This window comes from Engystomops pustulosus, chromosome 3, assembly GCF_040894005.1.
Source record: "Engystomops pustulosus chromosome 3, aEngPut4.maternal, whole genome shotgun sequence".
NCBI lineage: Eukaryota > Metazoa > Chordata > Amphibia > Anura > Leptodactylidae > Engystomops > Engystomops pustulosus.
The window spans coordinates 10,941,923-10,969,873 of NC_092413.1; the positions used below are offsets into that span (position 1 = coordinate 10,941,923).

General features: G+C 45.3%; 1 protein-coding gene across 4 annotated transcripts; it reads left to right on the plus strand.

Moving 5' to 3' along the window:
• Positions 1 to 2,030: 2,030 nt before the first annotated feature.
• On the plus strand, positions 2,031 to 27,951 carry LIN9 (lin-9 DREAM MuvB core complex component). 4 transcript variants are annotated; one of them, XM_072140009.1, is made up of 15 exons: positions 2,036 to 2,327; positions 5,854 to 5,886; positions 6,248 to 6,336; positions 6,627 to 6,731; positions 7,675 to 7,811; positions 8,326 to 8,451; positions 14,072 to 14,229; positions 14,901 to 15,034; positions 16,288 to 16,407; positions 16,624 to 16,725; positions 16,856 to 16,936; positions 17,903 to 18,028; positions 19,063 to 19,242; positions 19,334 to 19,431; positions 20,157 to 22,163. In XM_072140009.1, the coding sequence occupies exons 1-15, from the start codon at positions 2,231 to 2,233 to the stop codon at positions 22,078 to 22,080; spliced, it is 3,510 nt and encodes a 1,169-aa protein (XP_071996110.1). In that variant the 5' UTR covers positions 2,036 to 2,230; the 3' UTR covers positions 22,081 to 22,163. The 4 variants fall into 4 exon arrangements, with proteins under 4 accessions (XP_071996111.1, XP_071996110.1, XP_071996113.1 ...); XM_072140011.1 differs by lacking the exon at positions 20,157 to 22,163 and adding an exon at positions 24,812 to 27,951 and having other exon boundaries at positions 2,070 to 2,327; XM_072140010.1 differs by lacking the exon at positions 6,627 to 6,731 and having other exon boundaries at positions 2,031 to 2,327; positions 20,157 to 22,166.

A 27,951-nucleotide genomic window follows, 5' to 3' on the forward strand; every position in this document is an offset into this window, starting at 1 on the left:
GGTGTAGTCACAGAGCGGTCAGAGCGCCCATGCTGACCCCTGACCACTGCTGGCTATGATAGAAAGGTGTCAGGACACACAGGACATGGCAGCTCGCTGTGTATGGGGGGTGTAGTCACAGAGGGGTCAGAGCGCCCATGCTGACCCCTGACCACTGCTGGCTATGATAGAAAGGTGTCAGGACACACAGGACATGGCAGCTCGCTGTGTATGGGGGGTGTAGTCACAGAGGGGTCAGAGCGCCCATGCTGACCCCTGACCACTGCTGGCTATGATAGAAAGGTGTCAGGACACACAGGACATGGCAGCTCGCTGTGTATGGGGGGTGTAGTCACAGAGCGGTCAGAGCGCCCATGCTGACCCCTGACCACTGCTGGCTATGATAGAAAGGTGTCAGGACACACAGGACATGGCAGCTCGCTGTGTATGGGGGGTGTAGTCACAGAGGGGTCAGAGCGCCCATGCTGACCCCTGACCACTGCTGGCTATGATAGAGAGGTGTCAGGACACACAGAACATGGCAGCTCGCTGTGTATGGGGGGTGTAGTCACAGAGGGGTCAGAGCACCCATGCTGACCCCTGACCACTGCTGGCTATGATAGAAAGGTGTCAGGACACACAGGACATGGCAGCTCGCTGTGTATGGGGGGTGTAGTCACAGTGGGGTCAGAGCGCCCATGCTGACCCCTGACCACTGCTGGCTATGATAGAAAGGTGTCAGGACACACAGGACATGGCAGCTCGCTGTGTATGGGGGGTGTAGTCACAGAGGGGTCAGAGCGCCCATGCTGACCCCTGACCACTGCTGGCTATGATAGAAAGGTGTCAGGACACACAGGACATGGCAGCTCGCTGTGTATGGGGGGTGTAGTCACAGAGGTGTCAGAGCGCCCATGCTGACCCCTGACCACTGCTGGCTATGATAGAAAGGTGTCAGGACACACAGGACATGGCAGCTCGCTGTGTATGGGGGGTGTAGTCACAGTGGGGTCAGAGCGCCCATGCTGACCCCTGACCACTGCTGGCTATGATAGAAAGGTGTCAGGACACACAGGACATGGCAGCTCGCTGTGTATGGGGGGTGTAGTCACAGTGGGGTCAGAGCGCCCATGCTGACCCCTGACCACTGCTGGCTATGATAGAGAGGTGTCAGGACACACAGGACATGGCAGCTCGCTGTGTATGGGGGGTGTAGTCACAGAGGGGTCAGAGCGCCCATGCTGACCCCTGACCACTGCTGGCTATGATAGAAAGGTGTCAGGACACACAGGACATGGCAGCTCGCTGTTTATACATGCAGAACACATCGGATTAAGGTCTCTTTGTAAATCTGGCAGGTCCTTGTGCACATCCCCGACCAGCCCTGTCGCACATAATATTGTGTGTGCTGCGGTAAACCGTCAAAAAGTCGCTGTTGTTTGTCCATGCTGCAGGATTGCTACTATACCTATACCTTGTATGCCAGAAACTGACATAAGAGGCATAAATCCCCCCAATCTGTGACCCATGGGTGAAGCATTGTACCTGCTGCATTAAAAGGGAACCTGTAAGCAGACCTCTGTGTATGTTGTCAGTAGCAGCAGGACTGTGATATATGGATATATTTCAGGATTGTATTGGGGGAGGGGGGTTTCCAGGGACAATACATAACACTGGCTGCAGAGAGCACAGAGCACAGCAGTGTGAGGTCTGATTACACATCTCTCCAGGGACAATACATAACACTGGCTGCAGAGAGCACAGAGCACAGCAGTGTGAGGTCTGATTACACATCTCTCCAGGGACAATACATAACACTGGCTGCAGAGAGCACAGAGCACAGCAGTGTGAGGTCTGATTACACATTCCTGGCTGCAGTGTGTGAGGTCACATCATGTATAATAATAATATCTTGCACATATAGTGACTGTATGCTCCTGTACATGTGTATGGGGTTATATTTATCGTAGTTCTCCCGCTCTTCTCTCTCCTCGGTCTCAGCTCTGAGCGCAGCAGGAGATCTTCTCCTTCGCACATGCGCGGCCCCGCCCACCTTTCGCGCGCCCCCTTTCCGTCGAACCAAACCCCACCCCCAGGAACGCGCTCACCGCGGGGCGCGCACGTACGCCGCGTCGTGTGTTTTGCGGTGACGTCACGTTCTCGCCCAGCAACGCGAGCGGGATCGCGAATGGCGGCGCAGAGAGGGGAGTTCAAACCCAACGGAGGCTCGTCCTGCCCGTGACTCGGCACCATGAAGCGGATGAAGGCGGCGCGACCCCCCGCGGCTACCGGAGCTGAGGGGGACGACGGCGAAGACGTGCAGGGCCCGGACCTGGCGGACGTGGAGGGTGAGCGGCACAGAGTGACAGACAGAGGGAGGGGGGAGAAGCCGCCGCCCGGGGGAGCACTGAGAGCCCCGGGGCCACGGCACAGGGATAGGCCTCATGCTTCCCGCCGCTAGGGGGCGCTCACCTCACCCGCCATTGTGTGTGCTGACAGCGTCTGAGCCCATCTGATCTGTATGTAAACAAAGCCGAGACCCCCCCAAATCCCATCCAGAGCAGCCCCCGACACTAGCACTGCCCCCCACCAGTGTATGGGGACCCCCACTATATCATCACCCATCAAACTGCGGCTCTTATATAGTATCTGTATATGGGAAAGCTGGGTGACAGGCAATATGGCTGCCCCTACCCCCTCTCCCCTGCAATGTCATTCACCTGCCCTAGTGTCGTAGATGACCCCCCCCCCCATAAGCCTTAACAGGACCGTATGTAGGGGGCGCCTGTGACTATATATACGAATCCTATAATAGAGCCCCTCAAATATAGAAATGTCCTCGCAGAGACCCCATTTATATAAATACCCAAATAACTGCGCCCCCATAGAGAGATCCTAAGAGACCCCTTTTATCTCAATACCCTAATAACTGCGCCCCCATAGAGAGATCCTAAGAGACCCCTTTTATCTCAATACCCTAATAACTGTGCCGCCATAGAGAGATCCTAAGAGACCCCTTTTACTTAAACATTAAATAACCCCCTATATTTATATGTAGAGGCCCCCAAACTTGAATTTCCCAAATTTCATTTTTATTTAAACCCCACAATGAGCCCCTGTAATATAACTGCCCCCCCCCCCCTTCCTTCTGGTATAAATTTCTGCTTGTGGGGGGTTTTGTGTAGTAAATCCCCATCACACCTCAGCAGAGCCCCCCATAGTTTTGGCTCTCGTGTCGATCCCTGGGCCACATATGGATGAAGGGGTTCTGTGCACGGGGATTGGCTCAGTGGTCACATGATTATCAGCAATTCTGGTCCTATGAGACTGGCAGTCCCCGGGTTAGGTGCAAGATAAGTTACTTAGGTTTGTTCTTAAGTTGAATTTGTATGTAAGTCGGAACTGTATATTTTAGAATGGTAGATCCAGACAAAAAAAAATTTTGTCCCAGTGACAATTGGATTTTCAACATTTTTTTGCTGTAATGTGAGCAAGGATTATTAATTAAATGTCATTACAGGCACCTTACAGCTGACAATTGTAGCCTGGGACTAAAATCATCCAGAGATCTTCACCAGAGGTCAAATTGGGTAGAGCTTTCAGTCTGTAACTAGGTGTCGTCTGTAAGTCTGCTGTCCTTAAGTAGGGGACCGCCTGTACATAGAAATGACACTCAGTACAATTAGTTTTGTTTATTATTTCTGTCCTGTCTCTTGTGGCTCGTGTCGCTGTCACTCCTGGCACCAGAGGCTGGTTGTTTATCCCAGGATCTGCACCTCCCCCCTCCTTACTCCATCCCTTCCTCAGCTGTTCCCCCTCCCCCTGTATGAATAGTCCTCTGCTCCCATCTGCCAAACCTTAAATATCCCTCCCCGGGGTCAGAGGGGCTGTCATTGTCACTGTCTGGTCCTGGACTGATTGTGGCTTTTGTTTGGGTTGCTAGAGCAGTGGCGCTGAGCTGTGACTGTACGTTGCAGGGATTAGAGACGTTGTCTAGGACCGGTCCTTGCTTTGTTCTATTGCTGTCCTTTCAGCACTTGTCCTCACACTGCTGTTCTTGCTGTGCTGCTCCCTACAGGTCTATTATTTCCGGTTGCTTTTCCTCTATAGATGCAAAGCAAAGGGAATGAGATTTTCCCAAACTCATCCACACAATGCAGAGAAATCTCTAGCAGAAGCCGATCCGTGTTGTGGATATTAAATCTTATGCTTTTTAAATAATTTGCCGGACTGTGATGTCATGTTTAGAGGGGTGTGCCTATAATATCACCTATACAAAGGGGGGCAAATGTACTATTACGGGGATCGGTCTGTGATTGGCATAACAAGTCGCCTCTTAACTGCCCTGTGATGCCTCCTAGAGGGCAATGAAGAATCGGGTGAGGTTTCATCCGTTTCTTCTTATACTGTAATCAAACATCTGATGAAGCGTAAATGTGCAAGTCCCTATCACACGGCACTTACAGGGGACCTGCCAATTACAGGGCATCCCCGGAGCTGGACCTTCCAGGATCACAGGGGGCTACATAACGATTATGGTATGACCCCTTTACTAGTCACGTGTCCTGTATCTGCAGTGCGTCACCTTGTGTTCATACTGGAAGCCACAAGTTTGTCACGTTCCTCCTGTTACCTGAGGAGACTTTTGGCCCTTGTGACTTTCTTCTTTCCTCCTTGTGTGTAGTCTCTGGTGTTAGGCACTTCTGGCAGCTGGTCAGCTCCTGCCCTGGAATGACCTGGTGCCAATGAGACGTAATTCCAGCTCTGTACCCACTCCTGCACCCTGCCAGGATCTGGCATCAAACCTCGTGTGTGTAAGGAACAATAATGTCCTCAGCTTATATGTCTTGGCATCCGTGGTATGGACAGCAGCGGGTATGTGCTGCTAACAGAATGATCCATTGATGAGCCATGGGCACATACTTATAGTATGGACACCACTAGCAGTCAGCGTATAGGGGGCCACGTACATCTTATGAACAGACTATAGGTTGGCACGCATACCCGTTCCCTTCACCAATATCCAGGGTTATGTGTTGTAATCCCCCAATCTCTCCAGGGAATATCATTCTATCCTGCAGGAGAGGAGCAAAGCCTCTGCACTAGGTGGCAGTATAGCTACGATTATCCTCCTGCAGGGGTTAGCATAGTGGCTTCTCCTGGTATTGCAACACAATGCCATTCCCTTTAAATGCATTTGGCTATGGAAGAACCGTGTGACTTAACCAAGATGATTGTGGGGTTGTCCGGAGTTGTCCCGTTGCCTTGCATCGTCTCATGTATATGGCTGCCTACAATCTCTGTTCTTAATAGTTAGACCCAGTTTGTCTTGCCCTATGTATTCTATATCGCCCTCTGCATTTTGCTTTCTTTTATTTCATCACTTACATGTAACTGTTGTCTATTCCACTGCATTATGTATTCTGAATAATATAGGATCCCGTCTGTCAAGGTTAAAGGGGATTTTCAGGCATATAAATGCCCTATCCAGGTATTAGACAGATAAGGAGCTGAGCCTACACATTGGATGGAGTCCCCCTGCATAGGGATTGCACCGCGGATCTCATCTATGGGGTTGTTGCGCCCATATGCACATCCTATTGATAGGCCATGAATATTACATAGCAGGACCATAGAGATGAATACTGATCTCTGGGACCCCCTTTCTAAAAACCCAATGAGAATCTCAGACCCCTAACGATTAGACAGCTATCACTATTTTTTGTCAATATATCTAAGGTGTGAATTTTAGAAAAACTTTATTATTTGCAGTCGGATCATTTGATAAGTGACTCCTCCATTATTTCTGTATGGATGTAGCACAACTTCTAGATTCCTCTTCATATGTTCTGATTTTTTTTTCTGTCTCCTCAGATTCCTCAGCAAAGGCGCTGGTCAGTCTCAAAGGTAAGAGCCCCCATACACAGAAATGTTCTTCATCGGATATAGCGCCCCCACGTGGTTCACAACTGAACACCAAACACTGTAAGGTATAATTGGGAACAATAACAACCCCTTTGCAGGATTGGATTTCCAGTGCCTGTTGTGTTGAGGTCACATCTACAATTGACACTGGTGATGACCCAATATAACAATGTGTAACACAACTACCCTGAGCCTTAGTAGTAATGCAAGGAGGTAGAGCTGCAGTGTAAAGCATGGACCGAGCTGCAGATGCAATGCTCACTGTATTGTAATACCCATTACTGTAGTCAGTGTCTCGAGTCTTGCAGAGAGTTGACCCAAAGTTTGGCTTGTATTTCTGCAGAAGGTAGTTTATCAAATACATGGAATGAAAAGTTCTCTCCTCAAAAAACCCTGGCCTGGAAAGGTGGAAACAACCCGGTCGCTGAGCTGGTGAGTGGCTAAAATTCTGTAAAAATGGAAAACTTTGTATTTCATGTCAGATCTGTCTAATGGACTTTTTGTCTATAATAGCCAATCAGGGTGCAGTTTTCTGTTTACAGAGTGACTCTTTAATAGGCAACTAGGGTCTAATCATCATCATGTCTAAGCTGTGGGGGGAGAGACTCGGAAGAGCACCCAGGACCCCTTTTTGTGTAGGATTGATAGGGGGGGGTCCCAACTTCTGCTCGGCCTAGGTCTTGTTACCTCCGTGGTCACCTTATGTGCTGTCATTTCTGCAGCCGCCCCGGAGCTCCAAAAGGAGCAGACTTATAAGTGATGAAGAAGAGTGCCAGATAAATACAAGATCCCCAAAAAGGAATCAGAAGACCACCATGACCCCACAGGTAACTTTTTTCGATCCCTGTGCGTATACTATGTATCCACCAAAAGACGCTTAAGAAGATTTACTTACTAGCAATACTGAAAATCTATCAGGTTAGTGGGGTCCCAGCTCCACCACCAGTCGGCTGCAACACATTCTACGGCCTGAGAAGTTGTGCCCTATCCAGCGCCGTGCTCGGCAATCTCAGTCGGCTCCGTAGAGATAAATGGAGCAGTAGGGACTTGCCCTGCCAACTGCTCCACTCATCTCTGGGAGCGACATCTCTGGGACAGAGGCAATTTAGACCCCCGGTCTCATGATCTTTGGGGGTGTAGTCACTGAAACCCCCACGATCAGCAAGTAAGGCCCTATCCTGTGTATGGGGCCTAACTTGTTCAGTGGGAAAACCTGTTTAGTGTAACAATCGGTCCCTTTTTAACCGACTACCTGCTGTATGGTGACACGGCTTTGATTAGACTTTACTGGGCCTCATGCCTATGACCTCCCCTAGAGGGCAGCAATGAGGAGCATTCACTCCCTTCTCCACCTGGCCGCGTGCAAGGGGGCTTGGGTTGTCAGATTTTCATATCTCTGTGCTGAGGACAGAATGATTATACTTCTGTCTATATCCTCCTAAAAATCTAAAAGGCCATAAGTATACAGTCAGGGAGGCTGCTCTGCCATCTTTTTCATTATAACTGTGTGGCAGGAACCTGTCTAATCCTCAACACCAGAAGATTGATACAGTCCGTGTAATTGCGTCATCCATGGAGCGAGGTGCTGAGGGTGGCGACCTCCTGACCCGGGCATGATGGGGGTCGCCGTGAGATCACGTGATTCAACTGAATAAATTGATACTAGATGTTGCACAATCGCTTCATTTGTGGGAGAATTTGGGGTTCTAAATCCTTTGTCTAAAGGACTTTGCATTTATTTAGTGTTTTTTTTTTTTTTTCCCATTTCAGAAGTTTACAACTACAACAACCACGACGCCGGTGAAGAAAGCGTCGCAGAAAATTGGCTACAGGCTCCGCAATCTACTAAAACTTCCCAAGGCGCACAAATGGTGCATATACGAGTGGTTTTATTCCAATATTGACAAGTGAGTACGAGCAAAGACCGTTCTCTTATTTCTAGTCTGGATTTAAAGGGGGTTCTGTAGGATTGGGGTATTGGTGACCCATCTTTAGCATTGGTGGAGGTCTGATATCCGGCACTGTGACTCACAGCCTCCCACGTCAAGAAGGCAACACAGTGAGGGAGCTATAAGCCAAACAGTGCAAGCACTTTGTAGTGGTCATTCTGAGGTACTGCATGTCAGCTTTGACTCGCTTTGGGAACTGCACTGCACTACCTCAGCAGAGCCACTATATAAAGGGACAGAAACCTCTAACTCCCGCCAAAAGTACCAGCACAATACCTGCTGGATAAGAAACTCCTCCCACTTGTCTGATATTACTGTCCGGTCCTTGGGATAAAGTCACCTCTATGACCACACACTCTTCTTCACATAACAGGTGTCTGTTGGTTTTCCCCCGTATGTATAATGTCAGCTGCACCTACAGGCAGAACGTGAACATGTTTTAGTAACATTTTTATTTAATTATTTTTTTCAGGCCTCTTTTTGAAGGGGATAATGATTTCTGTGTTTGCCTAAAAGAATCGTTTCCAAATCTTAAAACAAGAAAACTAACAAGAGTGGAGTGGGGGAAAATTCGGCGACTCATGGGTAAACCCCGAAGGTAATTCACTAACGTCTTGGGATATTGCTGCTGTTTACTGAACGGGAAATATATAAATAAGTAGTTATATTCCTGTACATAGGGAGCAGTATTATAGTAGTTATATTCTTGTACATAGGGGGCAGTATTATAGTAGTTATATTCCTGTACATAGGGGGCAGTATTATAGTAGTTATATTCCTGTACATAGGGGGCAGTATTATAGTAGTTATATTCTTGTACATAGGGGGCAGTATTATAGTAGTTATATTCTTGTACATAGGGGGCAGTATTATAGTAGTTATATTCCTGTACATAGGGGGCAGTATTATAGTAGTTATATTCCTGTACATAGGGGGCAGTATTATAGTAGTTATATCCCTGTATATAGGGGGCAGTATTATAGTAGTTATATTCCTGTACATAGGGGGCAGTATTATAGTAGTTATATTCTTGTACATAGGGGGCAGTAATATAGTAGTTATATTCTTGTACATAGGGGGCAGTATTATAGTAGTTATATTCCTGTACATAGGGGGCAGTATTATAGTAGTTATATTCCTGTACATAGGGGGCAGTATTATAGTAGTTATATTCTTGTACATAGGGGGCAGTATTATAGTAGTTATATTCTTGTACATAGGGGGCAGTATTATAGTAGTTATATTCTTGTACATAGGGGGCAGTATTATAGTAGTTATATTCTTGTACATAGGGGGCAGTATTATAGTAGTTATATTCTTGTACATAGGGGGCAGTATTATAGTAGTTATATTCCTGTACATAGGGGGCAGTATTATAGTAGTTATATTCCTGTACATAGGGGGCAGTATTATAGTAGTTATATTCTTGTACATAGGGGCAGTATTATAGTAGTTATATTCTTGTACATAGGGGGCAGTATTATAGTAGTTATATTCTTGTACATAAGGGGCAGTATTATAGTAGTTATATTCTTGTACATAGGGGCAGTATTATAGTAGTTATATTCTTGTACATAAGGGGCAGTATTATAGTAGTTATATTCTTGTACATAGGGGGCAGTATTATAGTAGTTATATTCTTGTACATAGGGGCAGTATTATAGTAGTTATATTCCTGTACATAGGAGGCAGTATTATAGTAGTTATATTCTTGTACATAGGGGCAGTATTATAGTAGTTATATTCTTGTACATAGGGGGCAGTATTATAGTAGTTATATTCTTGTACATAGGGGGCAGTATTATAGTAGTTATATTCTTGTACATAGGGGGCAGTATTATAGTAGTTATATTCCTGTACATAGGGGGCAGTATTATAGTAGTTATATTCTTGTACATAAGGGGCAGTATTATAGTAGTTATATTCTTGTACATAGGGGGCAGTATTATAGTAGTTATATTCCTGTACATAGGGGGCAGTATTATAGTAGTTATATTCTTGTGCATAGGGGGCAGTATTATAGTAGTTATTTTCTTGTACATAGAAGGCAGTATTATAGTAGTTATATTCTTGTGCATAGGGGGCAGTATTATAGTAGTTATTTTCTTGTACATAGAAGGCAGTATTATAGTAGTTATATTCTTGTGCATAGGGGGCAGTATTATAGTAGTTATTTTCTTGTACATAGAAGGCAGTATTATAGTAGTTATATTCTTGTACATAGGGGGCAGTATTATAGTAGTTATATTCCTGTACATAGGGGGCAGTATTATAGTAGTTATATTCATGTACATAGGAGGCAGTATTATAGTAGTTATATTCCTGTACATAGGGGGCAGTATTATAGTAGTTATATTCTTGTACATAGGGGGCAGTATTATAGTAGTTATATTCTTCTACATAGGGGGCAGTATTATAGTAGTTATATTCTTGTACATAGGGGGCAGTATTATAGTAGTTATATTCTTCTACATAGGGGGCAGTATTATAGTAGTTATATTCTTCTGCATAGGGGGCAGTATTATAGTAGTTATATTCTTGTGCATAGGGGGCAGTATTATAGTAGTTATTTTCTTGTACATAGAAGGCAGTATTATAGTAGTTATATTCTTGTACATAGGGGGCAGTATTATAGTAGTTATATTCCTGTACATAGGGGGCAGTATTATAGTAGTTATATTCATGTACATAGGAGGCAGTATTATAATAGTTATATTCTTGTACATAGGGGGCAGTATTATAGTAGTTATATTCTTGTACATAGGGGGCAGTATTATAGTAGTTATATTCTTGTACATAGGGGGCAGTATTATAGTAGTTATATTCTTGTACATAGGGGGCAGTATTATAGTAATTATATTCCTGTACATAGGGGGCAGTATTATAGTAGTTATATTCTTGTACATAGGGGGCAGTATTATAGTAGTTATATTCTTGTACATAGGGGGCAGTATTATAGTAGTTATATTCCTGTACATAGGGGGCAGTATTATAGTAGTTATATTCTTGTACATAGGGGGCAGTATTATAGTAGTTATATTCTTGTACATAGGGGGCAGTATTATAGTAGTTATATTCCTGTACATAGGGGGCAGTGTTATAGTAGTTATATTCCTGTACATAGGGGGCAGTGTTATAGTAGTTATATTCCTGTACATAGGGGGCAGTGTTATAGTAGTTATATTCTTGTACATAGGGGGCAGTATTATAGTAGTTATATTCTTGTACATAGGGGGCAGTATTATAGTAGTTATATTCTTGTACATAGGGGGCAGTATTATAGTAGTTATATTCCTGTACATAGGGGGCAGTATTATAGTAGTTATATTCCTGTACATAGGGGGCAGTATTATAGTAGTTATATTCTTTTACATAGGGGGCAGTATTATAGTAGTTATATTCCTGTACATAGGGGGCAGTATTATAGTAGTTATATTCTTGTACATAGGGGGCAGTATTATAGTAGTTATATTCCTGTACATAGGGGGCAGTATTATAGTAGTTATATTCCTGTACATAGGGGGCAGTATTATAGTACCGTAGTTATATTCTTGTACATAGGGGGTAGTATTACAGTAGTTATATTCCTGTACATAGGGGGTAGTATTACAGTAGTTATATTCTTGTACATAGAGGGCAGTATTACAGTAGTTATATTCTTGTACATGGGGGGCAGTATTATAGTAGTTATATTCTTGTACATGGGGGGCAGTATTATAGTAGTTATATTCTGGTACATGGGGGGCAGTATTATAGTAGTTATATTCCTGTACATAGGGGGCAGTATTATAGTAGTTATATTCCTGTACATAAGGGGCAGTATTATAGTAGTTATATTCTTGTACATAGGGGGCAGTATTATAGTAGTTATATTCCTGTACATAGGGGGCAGTATTATAGTAGTTATATTCCTGTACATAGGGGGCAGTATTATAGTAGTTATATTCCTGTACATAGGGGGCAGTATTATAGTAGTTATATTCCTGTACATAGAGGGCAGTATTATAGTAGTTATATTCCTGTACATAGGGGGCAGTATTATTGTAGTTATATTCTTGTACATAGGAGGCAGTATTATAGTAGTTATATTCCTGTACATAGGTGGCAGTATTATAGTAGTTATATTCCTGTACATATGGGGCAGTATTATAGTAGTTATATTCCTGTACATAGGTGGCAGTATTATAGTAGTTATATTCCTGTACATATGGGGCAGTATTATAGTAGTTATATTCCTGTACATAGGGGGCAGTATTATAGTAGTTATATTCTTGTACATAGGGGGCAGTATTATAGTAGTTATATTCCTGTACATAGGTGGCAGTATTATAGTAGTTATATTCCTGTACATATGGGGCAGTATTATAGTAGTTATATTCTTGTACATAGGGGGCAGTATTATAGTAGTTATATTCCTGTACATAGGGGGCAGTATTATAGTAGTTATATTCTTGTACATAAGGGGCAGTATTATAGTAGTTATATTCCTGTACATAGGGGGCAGTATTATAGTAGTTATATTCTTGTACATAGGGGGCAGTATTATAGTAGTTATATTCCTGTACATAGGGGGCAGTATTATAGTAGTTATATTCCTGTACATAGGGGCAGTGTTATAGTAGTTATATTCCTGTACATAGGGGGCAGTATTATAGTAGTTATATTCCTGTACATAGGGGGCAGTATTATAGTAGTTATATTCTTGTACATAGGGGGCAGTATTATAGTAGTTATATTCTTGTACATAGGGGGCAGTATTATAGTAGTTATATTCTTGTACAAAGGGGGCAGTATTATAGTAGTTATATTCTTGTACATAGGGGGCAGTATTATAGTAGTTATATTCTTGTACATAGGGGGCAGTATTATAGTAGTTATATTCTTGTACATAGGGGGCAGTATTATAGTAGTTATATTCCTGTACATAGGGGGCAGTATTATAGTAGTTATATTCTTGTACATAGGGGGCAGTATTATAGTAGTTATATTCTTGTATATAGGGGGCAGTATTATAGTAGTTATATTCTTGTACATAGGGGGCAGTATTATAGTAGTTATATTCTTGTATATAGGGGGCAGTATTATAGTAGTTATATTCTTGTATATAGGGGGCAGTATTATAGTAGTTATATTCCTGTACATAGGGGGCAGTATTATAGTAGTTATATTCCTGTACATAGGGGGCAGTATTATAGTAGTTATATTCCTGTACATAGGGGGCAGTATTATAGTAGTTATATTCTTGTACATAGGGGGCAGTATTATAGTAGTTATATTCTTGCACATAGGGAGCAGTATTATAGTAGTTATATTCTTGTACATAGGGGGCAGTATTATAGTAGTTATATTCTTGTACATAGGGGGCAGTATTATAGTAGTTATATTCCTGTACATAGGGGGCAGTATTATAGTAGTTATATTCCTGTACATAGGGGGCAGTATTATAGTAGTTATATTCCTGTACATAGGGGGCAGTATTATAGTAGCTATAGTCCTGTACATAGGGGGCAGTATTATAGTAGTTATATTCCTGTACATAGGGGGCAGTATTATAGTAGTTATTTTCTTGTACATAGGGGGCAGTATTATAGTAGTTATATTCCGGTACATAGAGGGTAGTATTATAGTAGTTATATTCTTGTACATAGGGGGCAGTATTATAGTAGTTATATTCCTGTACATAGGGGGCAGTATTATAGTAGTTATATTCTTGTACATAGGGGGCAGTATTATAGTAGTTATATTCCTGTACATAGGGGGCAGTATTATAGTAGTTATATTCTTGTACATAGGGGGGCAGTATTATAGTAGTTATATTCTTGTACATAGGGGGCAGTATTATAGTAGTTATATTCCTGTACATAGGAAGCAGTATTATAGTAGTTATATTCTTGTACATAGGGGGCAGTATTATAGTAGTTATATTCTTGTACATAGGGGGCAGTATTATAGTAGTTATATTCCTGTACATAGGGGGCAGTATTATAGTAGTTATATTCCTGTACATAGGGGGCAGTATTATAGTAGTTATATTCCTGTACATAGGGGGCAGTATTATTGTAGTTATATTCTTGTAAATAGGGGGTAGCATTGGGGGAGTCTATGCTGGTAGTTAATATGTATGTTATGTTAAATTATCTTGAAGTACCACCTTTAAATTCTGACATAAGTCTCCCAGTTTCTGGATGATATTCAGTAGTAATTTTCTATATGTGTAGATGCTCTGCTGCATTCTTTGAGGAGGAGAGGTCGGCTCTGGAGCAGAAGCGACAAAAGATCCGGCTTCTGCAGCAGAGGAAGGTGACGGATGTTTCACAGTTTAAAGATCTCCCTGATGAGATCCCACTTTCCTTGGTTATAGGAACAAAAGTTACAGGTAAATCTCTTTAGGGGGACGCCCCTCTTATCCTCCTTGGTGAGCTACTTCTATGAAGCAAATACTTCTGTTGAGCTGCATATATAGAGACCATTATTATTATTATTTTTTATTATTATTATTATTATTATTATTATTAGAACATCTAATCTGGTTACCCTATGGAGTGGCTATGTCTAAGGCTACATTCACACTAACGTATGGGGGACGTATATACGGCCGATATACGTCCCCCATACGCAGCAATGGGCGCACGGCACCCTACGGGAGCGGTACGGTGCCGCACACGTGCGGCACATTACCGTTCCGTACCCGGGAAAAAGAAAGGACCTGTCCTATCTTTTCCCGTAATACGGCGCCGTGCGCCATAGGTTGCTATGGAGAGGGGCGGGGGTGAGCTGCGCTCACCACCTCCTCCTCTCCCCGTACACTGCCGTTGCCCGCTACGGTACGGGCGGGCAACGGCAGTGTGAATATAGCCTTAGAGTAAATAATTTCAGTACAGAATAATCCAAAATGCTAATAAATTTTTATGTACGTCAGATACAATATACACTAAATATTGAGACCCTAGTATCTTATTTCCTTGTAAGTGATAGTGTTGTGATTATTACAAGAAAAGACAATCTTTATGGCTTCTCTTATGACAATCTTCTTCCTTTTGTCCACAGCGCGGTTGCGTGGGATGCACGACGGCTTGTTTACTGGCCAGATAGACGCTGTAGATACCCAGAATTCCACTTACCGGGTTACCTTTGATAGAAATGGCCTTGGCACCCATACCATCCCAGATTACGAAGTCCTGGTAAGTCCATGTAACATCAATCAGGACAGAGATATTACTCGCACGTCATATTATCACAGCAAATATTAGTTCTCTCCATGAAGAGCAAGGAAAATAAAAATCACAAACCTTTGTGGAACCTAAAAACGCAACACAGCATCGCTACTTTTGTTATACATGGAAGCTACAATGCTTTAAAGGGGTTGTCTATCAGTAGATATCTGTGGCCTATCCCAATATTAGATAGCTGGAGAGGGGACCAGCAACCCAGACCAGTCACCGGCTGTAGCCACCATATCTACATGGTCTACATAGCCGCAACGGTCCCGTGGCTGTGCAGGGCTACTGTAGCTCAGTGAGCGAATAACACGCTGGTCCTTAGACCAATTGACCCCACTGTAAATTAGCGTGGATTCTCTGCAACTTTTCCAAGTGGAATCAATGAGCATATTGTGGATTTTAAGATTTTTTTAACATTCATATATTACTGATGGACTATCAGCAACTCCTGGGTGGATATGAGTATGTGAAGGTGACTTTAGACAGCTGTAGGGGTATTGGGTGTAGTTGGGTATAGTGTTTGTTTTTTTTGGTACTGTTGCTTTGGTACTTTTTTTTTCCTGAATACAGTTTAATCTGTAAGCTTTTCACTTGAATGGGGCTGCACACCGGCCACGTGATGCATGGATGTGCCACCGCCATTCTGACACGTGGTAGCGAAGTTCAACTGCTGTGTGTTGCGGTGCTGGCAAACCCATCCTGGGGTTGGTGATCAATTTCTTAAAGGGGTTGTCCGAGACTTATTAAAAAACAAAACAAAAGGTGGCCGGGAGGCGGCTGCTTAAAAAAAATAAAGATGTACTTTCCTTCCGGCGCCTTCCCGGTGTCCCGCGCTGTTACTTCGGTCCGTGGGAGCAGAGCTGGATTCTGCTTCCCTATTCACAGCATTGTATGTGCGGGATGGATGGTTGTCTGGTCCGGCCGGAAGCTGAATCCAGCACATGACGCACTGACCGGAGCGACAGCAGTGCGGGACACCCCTGAAGGGCGCCAGAAGGTAAGTACATCTATATTTTTTTTAAGCAGCCTCCTCCCAACTAGTTTTATTTTTTTTGAGAAGTCTCGGGCAACCCCTTTAAATTCAGATATCCCTCTGATAACCAACATTATGGACAGTGTGGTAAATGAGCTGACTTCCAGTGCTGTGACACTGTGATCACCGTATAGGGAGAGATATAACAGCTGCTGATATGGGGTTTTGTTTCCTTTTACAGAGTAACGAGCCCCACGAGACTATGCCCATCGCTGCCTTTGCTCTAAAACAGCGGCCATCCCGAATGTACATGACTCCTCCGCGGCTACATCATCCGTCCCACGCCCAGTCGCCCATCCTGGTGAGAAGTTCCCACGTTTAGTCTCATGTCTATGGGATTGTCTGATAATTCACTTGAATGAGATTAAGCTGATCTACTAGACGTTCCAATTATTAGATTATTATTATTATTATTATTTTCCAGGATGTCCTACAACTTCTTTAAATTTTCTATATTCTGTTTATGAATGAGGGTAAAAAAAAAAACAAATCTTTTGTGTTTTATTACTGGTTGCAGGAAATGGACCCCTTGCTGGCACAATCTTCATGGAAAACAAAATCTTCCAGTTCGGAGAGTGACACTATAGGTGGATTTCCTGTTGAATTCCTCGTTCAGGTGGTAAGTGACCGGAGAATCTGGAGGAAATACAATCGCATAAATACTGGGTGATCGCGTCCACACGTGTGACTTTGCTTTTACTTACAGAATGTGATTTTATTAGATTTTTTTTTATTATTATTTATTTCAGACCCGATTATCAAAGATCTTGATGATCAAGAAAGAACAAATAAAAAAGCTAAAAGACATGAATACAGAAGCAGAAAAGCTGGTGAGACAAACACGTAGAGTCCTCTGATATACGGGGCCTTCATACTGTATATCACAGTGACCTCTGGCTGATAGCGTCATTTCATAACACTCAAGGGTTGCGGTGTGTTGGTGGATGTCTGATGGGTGTAAGGTTGAGGCTGTTTTGGTTTTGCATTATATCTTCTCACACCATGCAGACCATTCATGAGTCGAGCTGCTACACAAAATGCACCTTCGTTTCGCCCTGTAACTTGTCCAGGCGCCACATAAATGGGGAAATGAATGAAGGTGCTAGCTCCAGCCTTCATCTCATGCTGTACAGATGGTCCCCCTACTTAACCCCTTAACGACCTGGCCCTTTTTTGTTTTTTCATTTCCATTTTTCACTCCCCACCTTCAAAAAACACTTTAACTTTTTTTATTTTGACACATAAAGAGCTGTGTGGCGGCTTGTTTTCTGCGTAACAAATTGCACTTCATAGCGATGGTATTGAATATTCCATGCCGTGTACTGGGAAGCGGGAAAAAAAAAAAATCCAAATGCAGTGAAAATGGTGAAAAACTGCAGCAAAGACCGGCTATGGAGAGGGTTCAGCCTGGTAAGGGGTAAAGGACTCCCCAACTTAAACTATCTTTAGTTAGAGACTGTGCTGTGACCTCTGGATGCTTTACTATAGTCCCCAGCTACAACGATCAGCTTTGAGTTGTCTGTAATGAAGCTTTATTGAAAATCCAGTTGTCGCTGGGACAAAATAAATATTTATCTGCAGCTTCAATTATAAAATATACAGCTCTGACTTGCATACAAATTTAACTTAAGAACAAACCTAAAGAACCTATGGGGTACGTAACCCGGGGACTGCCTGTAATGTATAATACAACTAATTTACACTATGGTTATAGACTGTGAACTGCTATGACCAATATACTTGTATACAGGACACTGCGCTTTTCCCCATCAATATAAATGTTTGTTCTTTTATAGAAATCCTACTCTGCCCCGATCAGCATTGAGTTCCAGAGGCGATACGCTACAATTGTCCTAGAACTGGAGCAGCTCAACAAGGATCTTAACAAAGTTCTTCATAAAGTCCAGCAGTTTTGCTACGAGGTAAATGGCTCTTAGTAGTTTTCTTTACAGGAGCACAAGGCCCTGATCTCTCATTTACTTGAGAGATCTTAAAGGGGTTCTCTGGAGGTGGAAAAACATGGCTGCAGTCTTCCAAAAACAGCGCCTCACCTGACCATGGGTAGTGTGTGGTATTGCAACTAAGCTCCATTCATTTCTATACAGCGGAGCTGCAGTACTGGCAGTTACCATGGTCGGGTGTGGCGCTGTTTTTGGAAGACTGCAGCCATGTTTTTCCACCTCCTGAGAACCCCTTTAAGACAGAGGCGTCAACATTGCAGAATTTGCTGCCCCCTTTTATTTTATTTTGTTATAGGAAATCTAAACAAAATCAATCGTGATAAACGAGGGGTACTTACTCATGTACAGATACTCAGAAGGTGGGAATCTTCTTATATTTTTACCCATGGCCTCCTTCCTCCTAAAGTCCACTGTTGCATTATGCGTATGAGCCACAAGGGCTCTGTGAGGTGTTACTAGAGCCCCTCTGTGTGCTGTAGCTTCATAGGTTGTCACTCTCTCCCCCTGTACCTGTCCCCCTCTCTCACTGTGTGCTTCTGCTATGAGAATGCAGAAGGCAGAGGTTGAGACGGTGAACAGCTGAAGGTTGGAACATGAGGGTTCAGGTAATGCCCCCAGGAGCCCTTCTGGCTTATCAGTATAATTATAAAAGTGGCATTTTAGAAGGGAGGAGGCCATGGATAACAAATATTAGATGATTACCACAGTCATGGTGCCTGGATCTATGATTAAGTGCTCATCAGTCTGGCTCAGCATACGGGGACAGTCCTCGGGACAGAGCATAACCAATTCTTCCACCAGGAAAAGATTTTTGTTTAAAAAGAAAAAAAGTCTCTATTTTATCTAAATCTTTGACCCCAAAAAAATTGTCAATCCTTTTGCCCCTTTTATCATGTGTTGTAATCTGAAGGTATTTCAGCATTTTCTCTTCTGGTTTCTCAAGGAAGACATATTGTTCCCATTACGTGTCATGTTAATCTCTATTTGTCTCACAGCTCGCTCAAGATCAGGGACTTCAGCCAGCGAACCAGCCGACGGACATGAGACAGCGCTGCGAGGAAGAGGCTCGGGAGATGGTCCGCCAAGCGAACACCTCCAGCGGGCAGCCGTGTGTGCAGAGCGAGAGCCTGACAGACCTCATATCCAGACTCACAGCCATCCTACTACAGATAAAGGTACGACACCGGCTACGGCCCCAGATCTGAGCGCACTTTGCACTTTGTTATTTTCGGATCTTGTAACCAGCGCGTGATATTTCTCTTGCAGTGTCTCGCAGAAGGAGGAGACCTGAATTCTTTCGAGTTCAAGTCTTTAACAGATTCCATTAATGACATCAAGAATTCTATAAATCCTTCTAATATCAGGTAAGTGATTGAATCGCCTGGAAAGCTTACACGCCTTTTGTGTTGTTACAATCCAAATCCCACATTAGATTTGCTCATTGTAACTTTTGGACTCAAAGGAGAACATAACAGGTTTCCAATGAATTATTACAACTTCTGATATGATTGAAGCCTTTCTGCTAACCCTGAGAAGGTTGGTGATGGTTATTTACTTTAGCGGCCGCACCTATACAGACATGTTCGCATGGCAATTTTCTGCTCAGTATTTTGCATCACTATTTGGAAGCCTGAACCAGAAAAGTAGCAAGTGATGCTTTCTCTTTATAGATTGCATTCCTGGTTTGGATGTGCATGTACTAAGTGGCGTTCTGCCGTGTGAGCATAGCCTTAAAGGGAAGGTGTATTAGTGACTACATCTTAGTAGCTGTTTCTGTCTCTCTCTGCTCTTGTAGTGAGTTTGGGAACAGCTATGAGGATGTAGCGCCATACTAACATGTCACCAATCCACATGGCAACCCTTGTTGGCTGCTTTCCTGAACCAGGGGCTAATCTCCATTGTCCCTCATCTTCGAACGCATGTGCCCGGTCTTGCGTCCCTCCTCAAACCTACATCCAGCCTCGCCCCGTGTTTTGACAGTGTAGACTTGCTTAATCCGAAATCACAAATAAATCGCATAGTGTTGGGGATTGTATTTTGAACTACACGTGTTAAAGCACCACATACCTATAATGGAAATGTCCCACAGGTCATTTTCTGCTGAAGAGGCATATGCATTTCTTGCCTCGGACATGGAGTCGGCAAGCGAGGATGACACTCCACTCATCCAGTCATCCTCCTCATCCAGCGAGGAGGAAGAGCCCCCGGGAATGCACCCCAAGGACACCACAGAGGCAGCCCCCGAGACTAGTGACCCCACATGGAACCCCCCACCTGACAACTATGTGCCTCGCATCCCTGAGTTTACAGGGAGCTCAGGGATCAAGTTTGACACGGCAGGGCTCAGAAAGATAGACTTCTTCAAGATCTATTTCACTGCTGATTTTGTTGAGCTTACGGTGGCCCAGACAAACTTATACGCCCAGCGGTATCTCGCCCAAAACCCTACATCCATCTATGCCCAGCCTCAAAGGTGGACGCCTGTAACCGCTGCGGAAATGATGAAATTCTGGGGGCTTTTATTAAACACGGGGCTACTGAAGAAGCCGTCCATCGGGGCCTATTGGGGCACGGACATCCTGTATCAAACGCTGTTGTTTCGCATGATCATGACCAGGACGCGTTTCGAGTCCATCCTTAAGTTCCTCCATTATAGTGATGATACTCGGTGCCCACCCCGGGATGACCCAAGTTTTGACCGTTTGTACAAGGTTAGACCCCTCATACAGCACTTTAGTTCCAGTTTTGCCAAAGTCTACACCCCTGAGAAGTGTCTCTCAGTCAGCGAGTCCCTGCTACATTTTAAAGGGAAGCTTCAATCCGATCAGAACCTACCAAGTTCTAGGACAAGGCACGGAGTGAAGATCTATAAGCTCTGCGAGAGCACCACAGGGTACGTCTACAGGTTTAACATCTATCAAGGACAGGACTCCGGCGCTGTACCCTCAGAGTGCCCCCCGACCCTAGGGACTAGCGGGAGGGTTGTGTGGGACTTGGTGCACCCGCTGCTGGACCAAGGCTACCACCTGTACCTAGATCACTTGTATACCAGCGTTCCTCTATTCAAGTGCCTTTCCTCCAAAAATACGGCAGCGTGTGGCGCTGTACGGAAAGATCATAGAAGTCTTCCCAAGTCTCTGCTCGGGCAGATAGTGAAGAAGGGCGAGAGCCGGGCACTGTGCAGCGACAACGTCTTATGTGTCAGGTATAGAGACAAGAGCGACGTCCTCATGCTGACTACTATACATGGCAATCACTGCGCCCCAAAACTAGAGGGCAGTACAGAGACCCCCAGACCGGTGTGTATTGAGGAGTACAATAAGTATATAAGAGGGGCCGGCCTGTCTGACCAGGTGCTGAGGCCGTACAGCGCCATGCGGCACCTCCGGGGGTGGCACAAGAAGCTGGCCATACACATAGTACAGACGGCTCTGTATAACGCCTTTGTGCTATCCCGATACGCCGGGCACTCGGGGACCTTCCTGGAATTCGAAGAGGTGGTGATAAAGTCCCTCCTTTTCGGAAACCACGAACGGAAGCGCCCAACCGTGTCTTTCGGAAGCGATTCCATCCGCGTTGTACCAGGGCAACACTTCCCCGGCGAAGTCCCCCAAACCCGAAAAAAGGGCAGAAGCCAAAAAAGATGCAGAGTGTGCTCCAAGAAGGGGGTGCGGAAGGAGACCATCTACCAGTGCGACACCTGCCCCGTAAAACCCGGACTTTGTATGAAGAAGTGTTTTAGGATTTATCACACGTCCCCTTTATTCGGGGACCAGGACGCGGAGGGCCCCAGCACGTCCTCCGGAGGCGAGGTCACCCGCGTCGTGCCAGGGCAACACTTCCCCTGCGAAGTTCCCCAAACCGGAAAAAGGGGACGGTCCCAAAAGAGGTGCAGAGTCTGCTCCAAGAAGGGGATCCGGAAGGACACCATCTACCAGTGCGACACCTGCCCCGTGAAGCCCGGACTCTGCATGAGGGATTGTTTTAGGATTTATCACTCGTCTCTGGAGTAATCACCTTATTAACTCCAACCCACTTCATTTGTACACCCCAAAACTAACTTATGTCACCCCGTTACTGTAATATAGTAGGTCCGTTACATAATAAAAGGTTTTAGAGTGCACCCCAGAGTGCTGGGATTTATTCTTATGCCACATCAGAGGTCACTGTGGTTGTATGTGTGGTCTTCCCTTCACCCTGGTATTAGGGGGGTGCTGCCGCTGGTACATCGGGGTACAGGCAGCTGACCTCACCTGCTGCTGCATTTCAGGGCTGGTAGAAAGAGTTAAGGCTCCAGGGACCCCAAGTGTCGCCCCTAGACCGGGGGTTTGTTCTGTATTAAACGGGTTGTCCCAAAGAAGATTGTCATCCCCCGTCTACAGGATGTGCTGATCCTGAGATTACCTTCCAATTCACACCTAATAATGTGACAAGGCAGGGGGAGTTCTGATTACATGTCTATGAGACTGCTGCGATCTCCTGTGGATGGGGGATAACACATGTACAACCACCCCTGCAGTCTACAAGTGTCTGTAATACATGTACACCAGAGATTAGGGGGGCAACAAGGTGACGTATGGCTGCAGCTAGAAGGACCCCGCCACGTGGGTTTCACTTCTGTGGGAGAAAAAAGGAAATCAATATGCACTAGTTTATACTCCACTATTATACCCCAGAGCTGTGTGTACATACATGACATTACTTATCCTGTACTGATCCTGAGTTACATCCTGTATTATACTCCAGAGCTGCACTCACTATTCTGCTGCTGGTGCAGTCACTGTGTACATACATGACATTACTTATCCTGTACTGATCCTGAGTTACATCCTGTATTATACCCCAGAGCTGCACTCACTATTCTGCTGCTGGTGCAGTCACTGTGTACATACATGACATTACTTATCCTGTACTGATCCTGAGTTACATCCTGTATTATACCCCAGAGCTGCACTCACTATTCTGCTGCTGGTGCAGTCACTGTGTACATACATGACACTACTTATCCTGTACTGATCCTGAGTTACATCCTGTATTATACTCCAGAGCTGCACTCACTATTCTGCTGCTGGTGCAGTCACTGTGTACATACATGACATTACTTATCCTGTACTGATCCTGAGTTACATCCTGTATTATACCCCAGAGCTGCACTCACTATTCTGCTGCTGGTGCAGTCACTGTGTACATACATGACATTACTTATCCTGTACTGATCCTGAGTTACATCCTGTATTATACCCCAGAGCTGTACTCACTATTCTGCTGCTGGTGCAGTCACTGTGTACATACATGACATTACTTATCCTGTACTGATCCCGAGTTACATCCTGTATTATACTCCAGAGCTGCACTCACTATTCTGCTGCTGGTGCAGTCACTGTGTACATACATGACATTACTTATCCTGTACTGATCCTGAGTTACATCCTGTATTATACCCCAGAGCTGCACTCACTATTCTGCTGCTGGTGCAGTCACTGTGTACATACATGACATTACTTATCCTGTACTGATCCCGAGTTACATCCTGTATTATACTCCAGAGCTGCACTCACTATTCTGCTGCTGGTGCAGTCACTGTGTACATACATGACATTACTTATCCTGTACTGATCCTGAGTTACATCCTGTATTATACTCCAGAGCTGCACTCACTATTCTGCTGCTGGTGCAGTCACTGTGTACATACATGACATTACTTATCCTGTACTGATCCTGAGTTACATCCTGTATTATACCCCAGAGCTGCACTCACTATTCTGCTGCTGGTGCAGTCACTGTGTACATACATGACATTACTTATCCTGTACTGATCCTGAGTTACATCCTGTATTATACCCCAGAGCTGCACTCACTATCCTGCTGCTGGTGCAGTCACTGTGTACATACATGACATTACTTATCCTGTACTGATCCTGAGTTACATCCTGTATTATACTCCAGAGCTGCACTCACTATTCTGCTGCTGGTGCAGTCACTGTGTACATACATGACATTACTTATCCTGTACTGATCCTGAGTTACATCCTGTATTATACCCCAGAGCTGCACTCACTATTCTGCTGCTGGTGCAGTCACTGTGTACATACATGACATTACTTATCCTGTACTGATCCTGAGTTACATCCTGTATTATACCCCAGAGCTGCACTCACTATCCTGCTGCTGGTGCAGTCACTGTGTACATACATGACATTACTTATCCTGTACTGATCCTGAGTTACATCCTGTATTATACCCCAGAGCTGCACTCACTATTCTGCTGCTGGTGCAGTCACTGTGTACATACATGACATTACTTATCCTGTACTGATCCTGAGTTACATCCTGTATTATACCCCAGAGCTGCACTCACTATTCTGCTGCTGGTGCAGTCACTGTGTACATACATGACATTACTGATCCTGTACTGATCCTGAGTTACATCCTGTATTATACCCCAGAGCTGCACTCACTATTCTGCTGCTGGTGCAGTCACTGTGTACATACATGACATTACTTATCCTGTACTGATCCTGAGTTACATCCTGTATTATACTCCAGAGCTGCACTCACTATTCTGCTGGTAGATTCATCATGTTTTGTTAAATTTACAACCAAAGTGACTTGATTAGGACTGCATTGTCCTGCTACTTTATAATATGCTTTCAGTTCCTTTCCACTTTTAGGCTCAGTGCTTGCTGTCAGTGAATGGATCGTTTCCGGAAGCTTTAAACCCCTTGTGTTTCTTTCCCCTTGCAGCTGTTTTCAGAACAACGTTGAGATCCACGTGGCACACATTCAGAGCGGACTGAGTCAGATGGGAAACCTGCACGCCTTCTCCGCCAATAACACAAACAGGGACTGATTATCCGCCCGCGTTTTCCCTTTTTCCCGGTCGGACTTGTCTATAATTCACAGATGACAAACTTTTTTTGTTTGTATTAAAAAGTGACAAAAAAAAAAGTGACGCAGCGTTACGGACCTCGCATATTTTATTTCCTTTGTCCTATGGATACACAACTGTACGGAGATGCTGTTGGCGCTGCCCCGACGCAATCAGAATGGCGCCCACTTGTGGATCAGAGAAGACGTAACGCCAACATCCTCCCGCTCATCCCCCATTATCTACGTGGCTTCAGATCTGCAGAATACACAAGGAGTCCTGGGACCTGCCACAAGGGGGAGCTGCGCCTCAAAGGACTTATTTTGTACCATAGTTTTTAATGATTTCAGTCACTTAAAGGAATTTTCCAGTTTTGATGCCCTTAAAGCGCGGGCGTCACACAGCGGGAAGTGATGAAATTTTTACGTGTTGTTTCAAGTCCTGTTGTTTTCAAGATCTCTGCTTGCTGCTCTGAATGTTTACAGCCACATAATAAACTTGTACTGACCTCAAACCTCACATCTGAGGGTTTGTTTCAATTGCAACCAGTGTAGACAATCCCATCAATGCTTAATATATCAGCTGCATGAGCGCGTCCATTCACTGACAGCAAGTAGGGATCTTGAAATGGAAAGGAATTTGTCAGGTTCGGCGAACAAGCGAATTTAGGATTCATTGTATTTTGGTCCTAAATTCTCTGCTGATTGATATGTATTTTGGCTTCAGAATGGCTTCCCCTCTGCACAACCATAGGGGGAAGCTCCCCCCTATGTCACAGTATCAGGGGTCCCTCCAAAGAGAGTATCTATGAGCGCTGGAAACCTTTTCAGTGAGTGTATCTCTCATCTGTCTACACCAGAGACTCTATTCATTTGTGGGCAATAGGACCCCCATAACTAGCATATCCCTTTAAATAATATTTGGACTACCTATATCACAATAAGGGGAGCTCTGGCTTATTGAATGCTTAATGTGTATGCGGAGAGCTCCCCCTAGTGGCGGCCGGATGAATGTGATGTAAAAATGTGTGAGCGGAGAGCTCCCCCTACTGGTGATATGCCGGATGAATGTGTGAGCGGAGAGCTCCCCCTGGTGGCGGCCGGACAAGTGTGTAAGCGGAGAGCTCCCCCTACTGGTGATATGCCGGATGAATGTGTGAGCGGAGAGCTCCCCCTACTGGTGATATGCTGGACGAGTGTGTGAGCGGAGAGCTCCCCCTGGTGGCGGCCGGACAAGTGTGTAAGCGGAGAGCTCCCCCTGGTGGCGGACGGACAAGTGTGTAAGCGGAGAGATCCCCCTACTGGTGATATGCCGGATGAATGTGTGAGCGGAGAGCTCCCCCTGGTGGCGGCCGGACAAGTGTGTAAGCGGAGAGCTCCCCCTACTGGTGATATGCCGGATGAATGTGTGAGCGGAGAGCTCCCCCTACTGGTGATATGCCGGATGAATGTGTATGCGGAGAGCTCCCCCTAGTGGCGGCCGGATGAATGTGATGTAAAAATGTGTGAGCGAAGAGCTCCCCCTACTGGTGATATGCCGGATGAATGTGTGAGCGGAGAGCTCCCCCTGGTGGCGGCCAGATGAATGTGATGTAAAAATGTGTGAGTGGAGAGCTCCCCCCTGGTGGCGGCCGGACAAGTGTGTAAGCGGAGAGCTCCCCCTACTGGTGATATGCCGGATGAATGTGTGAGTGGAGAGCTCCCCCTGGTGGCGGCCGGACGAGTGTGTGAGCGGAGAGCTCCCCCTACTGGTGATATGCCGGATGAATGTGTGAGTGGAGAGCTCCCCCTACTGGTGATATGCCGGATGAATGTGTGAGTGGAGAGCTCCCCCTGGTGGCAGCCGGACGAGTGTGTGAGCGGAGAGCTCCCCCTACTGGTGATATGCCGGATGAATGTGTGAGTGGAGAGCTCCCCCTACTGGTGATATGCCGGATGAATGTGTGAGCGGAGAGCTCCCCCTACTGGTGATATGCCGGATGAATGTGTGAGTGGAGAGCTCCCCCTACTGGTGATATGCCGGATGAATGTGTGAGCGGAGAGCTCCCCTAGTGGCGGCCAGATGAATGTGATGTAAAAATGTGTGAGTGGAGAGCTCCCCCTGGTGGCGGCCGGACGAGTGTGTGAGCGGAGAGCTCCCCCTGGTGGTGCCCGGACGAGTGTGTGAGCGGAGAGCTCCCCCTGGTGGCGGCCGGACAAGTGTGTAAGCGGAGAGCTCCCCCTACTGGTGATATGCCGGATGAATGTGTGAGTGGAGAGCTCCCCCTGGTGGCGGCCGGACAAGTGTGTAAGCGGAGAGCTCCCCCTACTGGTGATATGCCGGATGAATGTGTGAGTGGAGAGCTCCCCCTGGTGGCGGCCGGACGAGTGTGTGAGCGGAGAGCTCCCCCTACTGGTGATATGCCGGATGAATGTGTGAGTGGAAAGCTCCCCTAGTGGCGGCCAGATGAATGTGATGTAAAAATGTGTGAGCGGAGAGCTCCCCCCTGGTGGCGGCCGGACGAGTGTGTGAGCGGAGAGCTCCCCCTGGTGGCGGGTGTATAAATTTGCCAGAATTATTTGGTCCTCTCTGACCAGTTTGAGGTCCCTTCCCCACACACATCACCCACCTAGATAGGGGCAGTGGTTGCACCATATTGGTGGGTGGTACATGAGCCCGGTGGGTGCCTGCAGTTACCTCCAGCAGTCAGTGCCCCCCATTATTACCCCCCAGATGTTTATCTTGTACAGATTTGGGTATCGAATGTTTCTTAGAGGTGAGAAAACTTTTCACTTTTGTTTTAGTTGTAGGTAAAGTGTCCCCCGAAATTTTAGAGCCCAGAGATAATGAAGTATTTTATGGTATTGTACAGAGCAGAGACGCCCGGGGGTCCGACCCTCAGGCACTTGTATAGTCTAACAAGAGAAAAACTATTCTATGAATTCTGGAATCTTGTATCTTCTTATCCCCGAGGGCAGAGATGTAACCCAGACTCTCATTATAATAAAGCAGCCGATGGATAGAGACACGCAACACA

Coding starts and splice junctions, on each gene's coding strand:
- LIN9 (XM_072140009.1), top strand. CDS start 2,231: ATGAAGCGGATGAAGGCGGCGCGACCCCCCGCGGCTACCGGAGCTGAG. Junction 2,328..5,853: donor GGACCTGGCGGACGTGGAGG/GTGAGCGGCACA, acceptor CTGTCTCCTCAG/ATTCCTCAGCAAAGGCGCTG. Junction 6,337..6,626: donor ACAACCCGGTCGCTGAGCTG/GTGAGTGGCTAA, acceptor TCATTTCTGCAG/CCGCCCCGGAGCTCCAAAAG.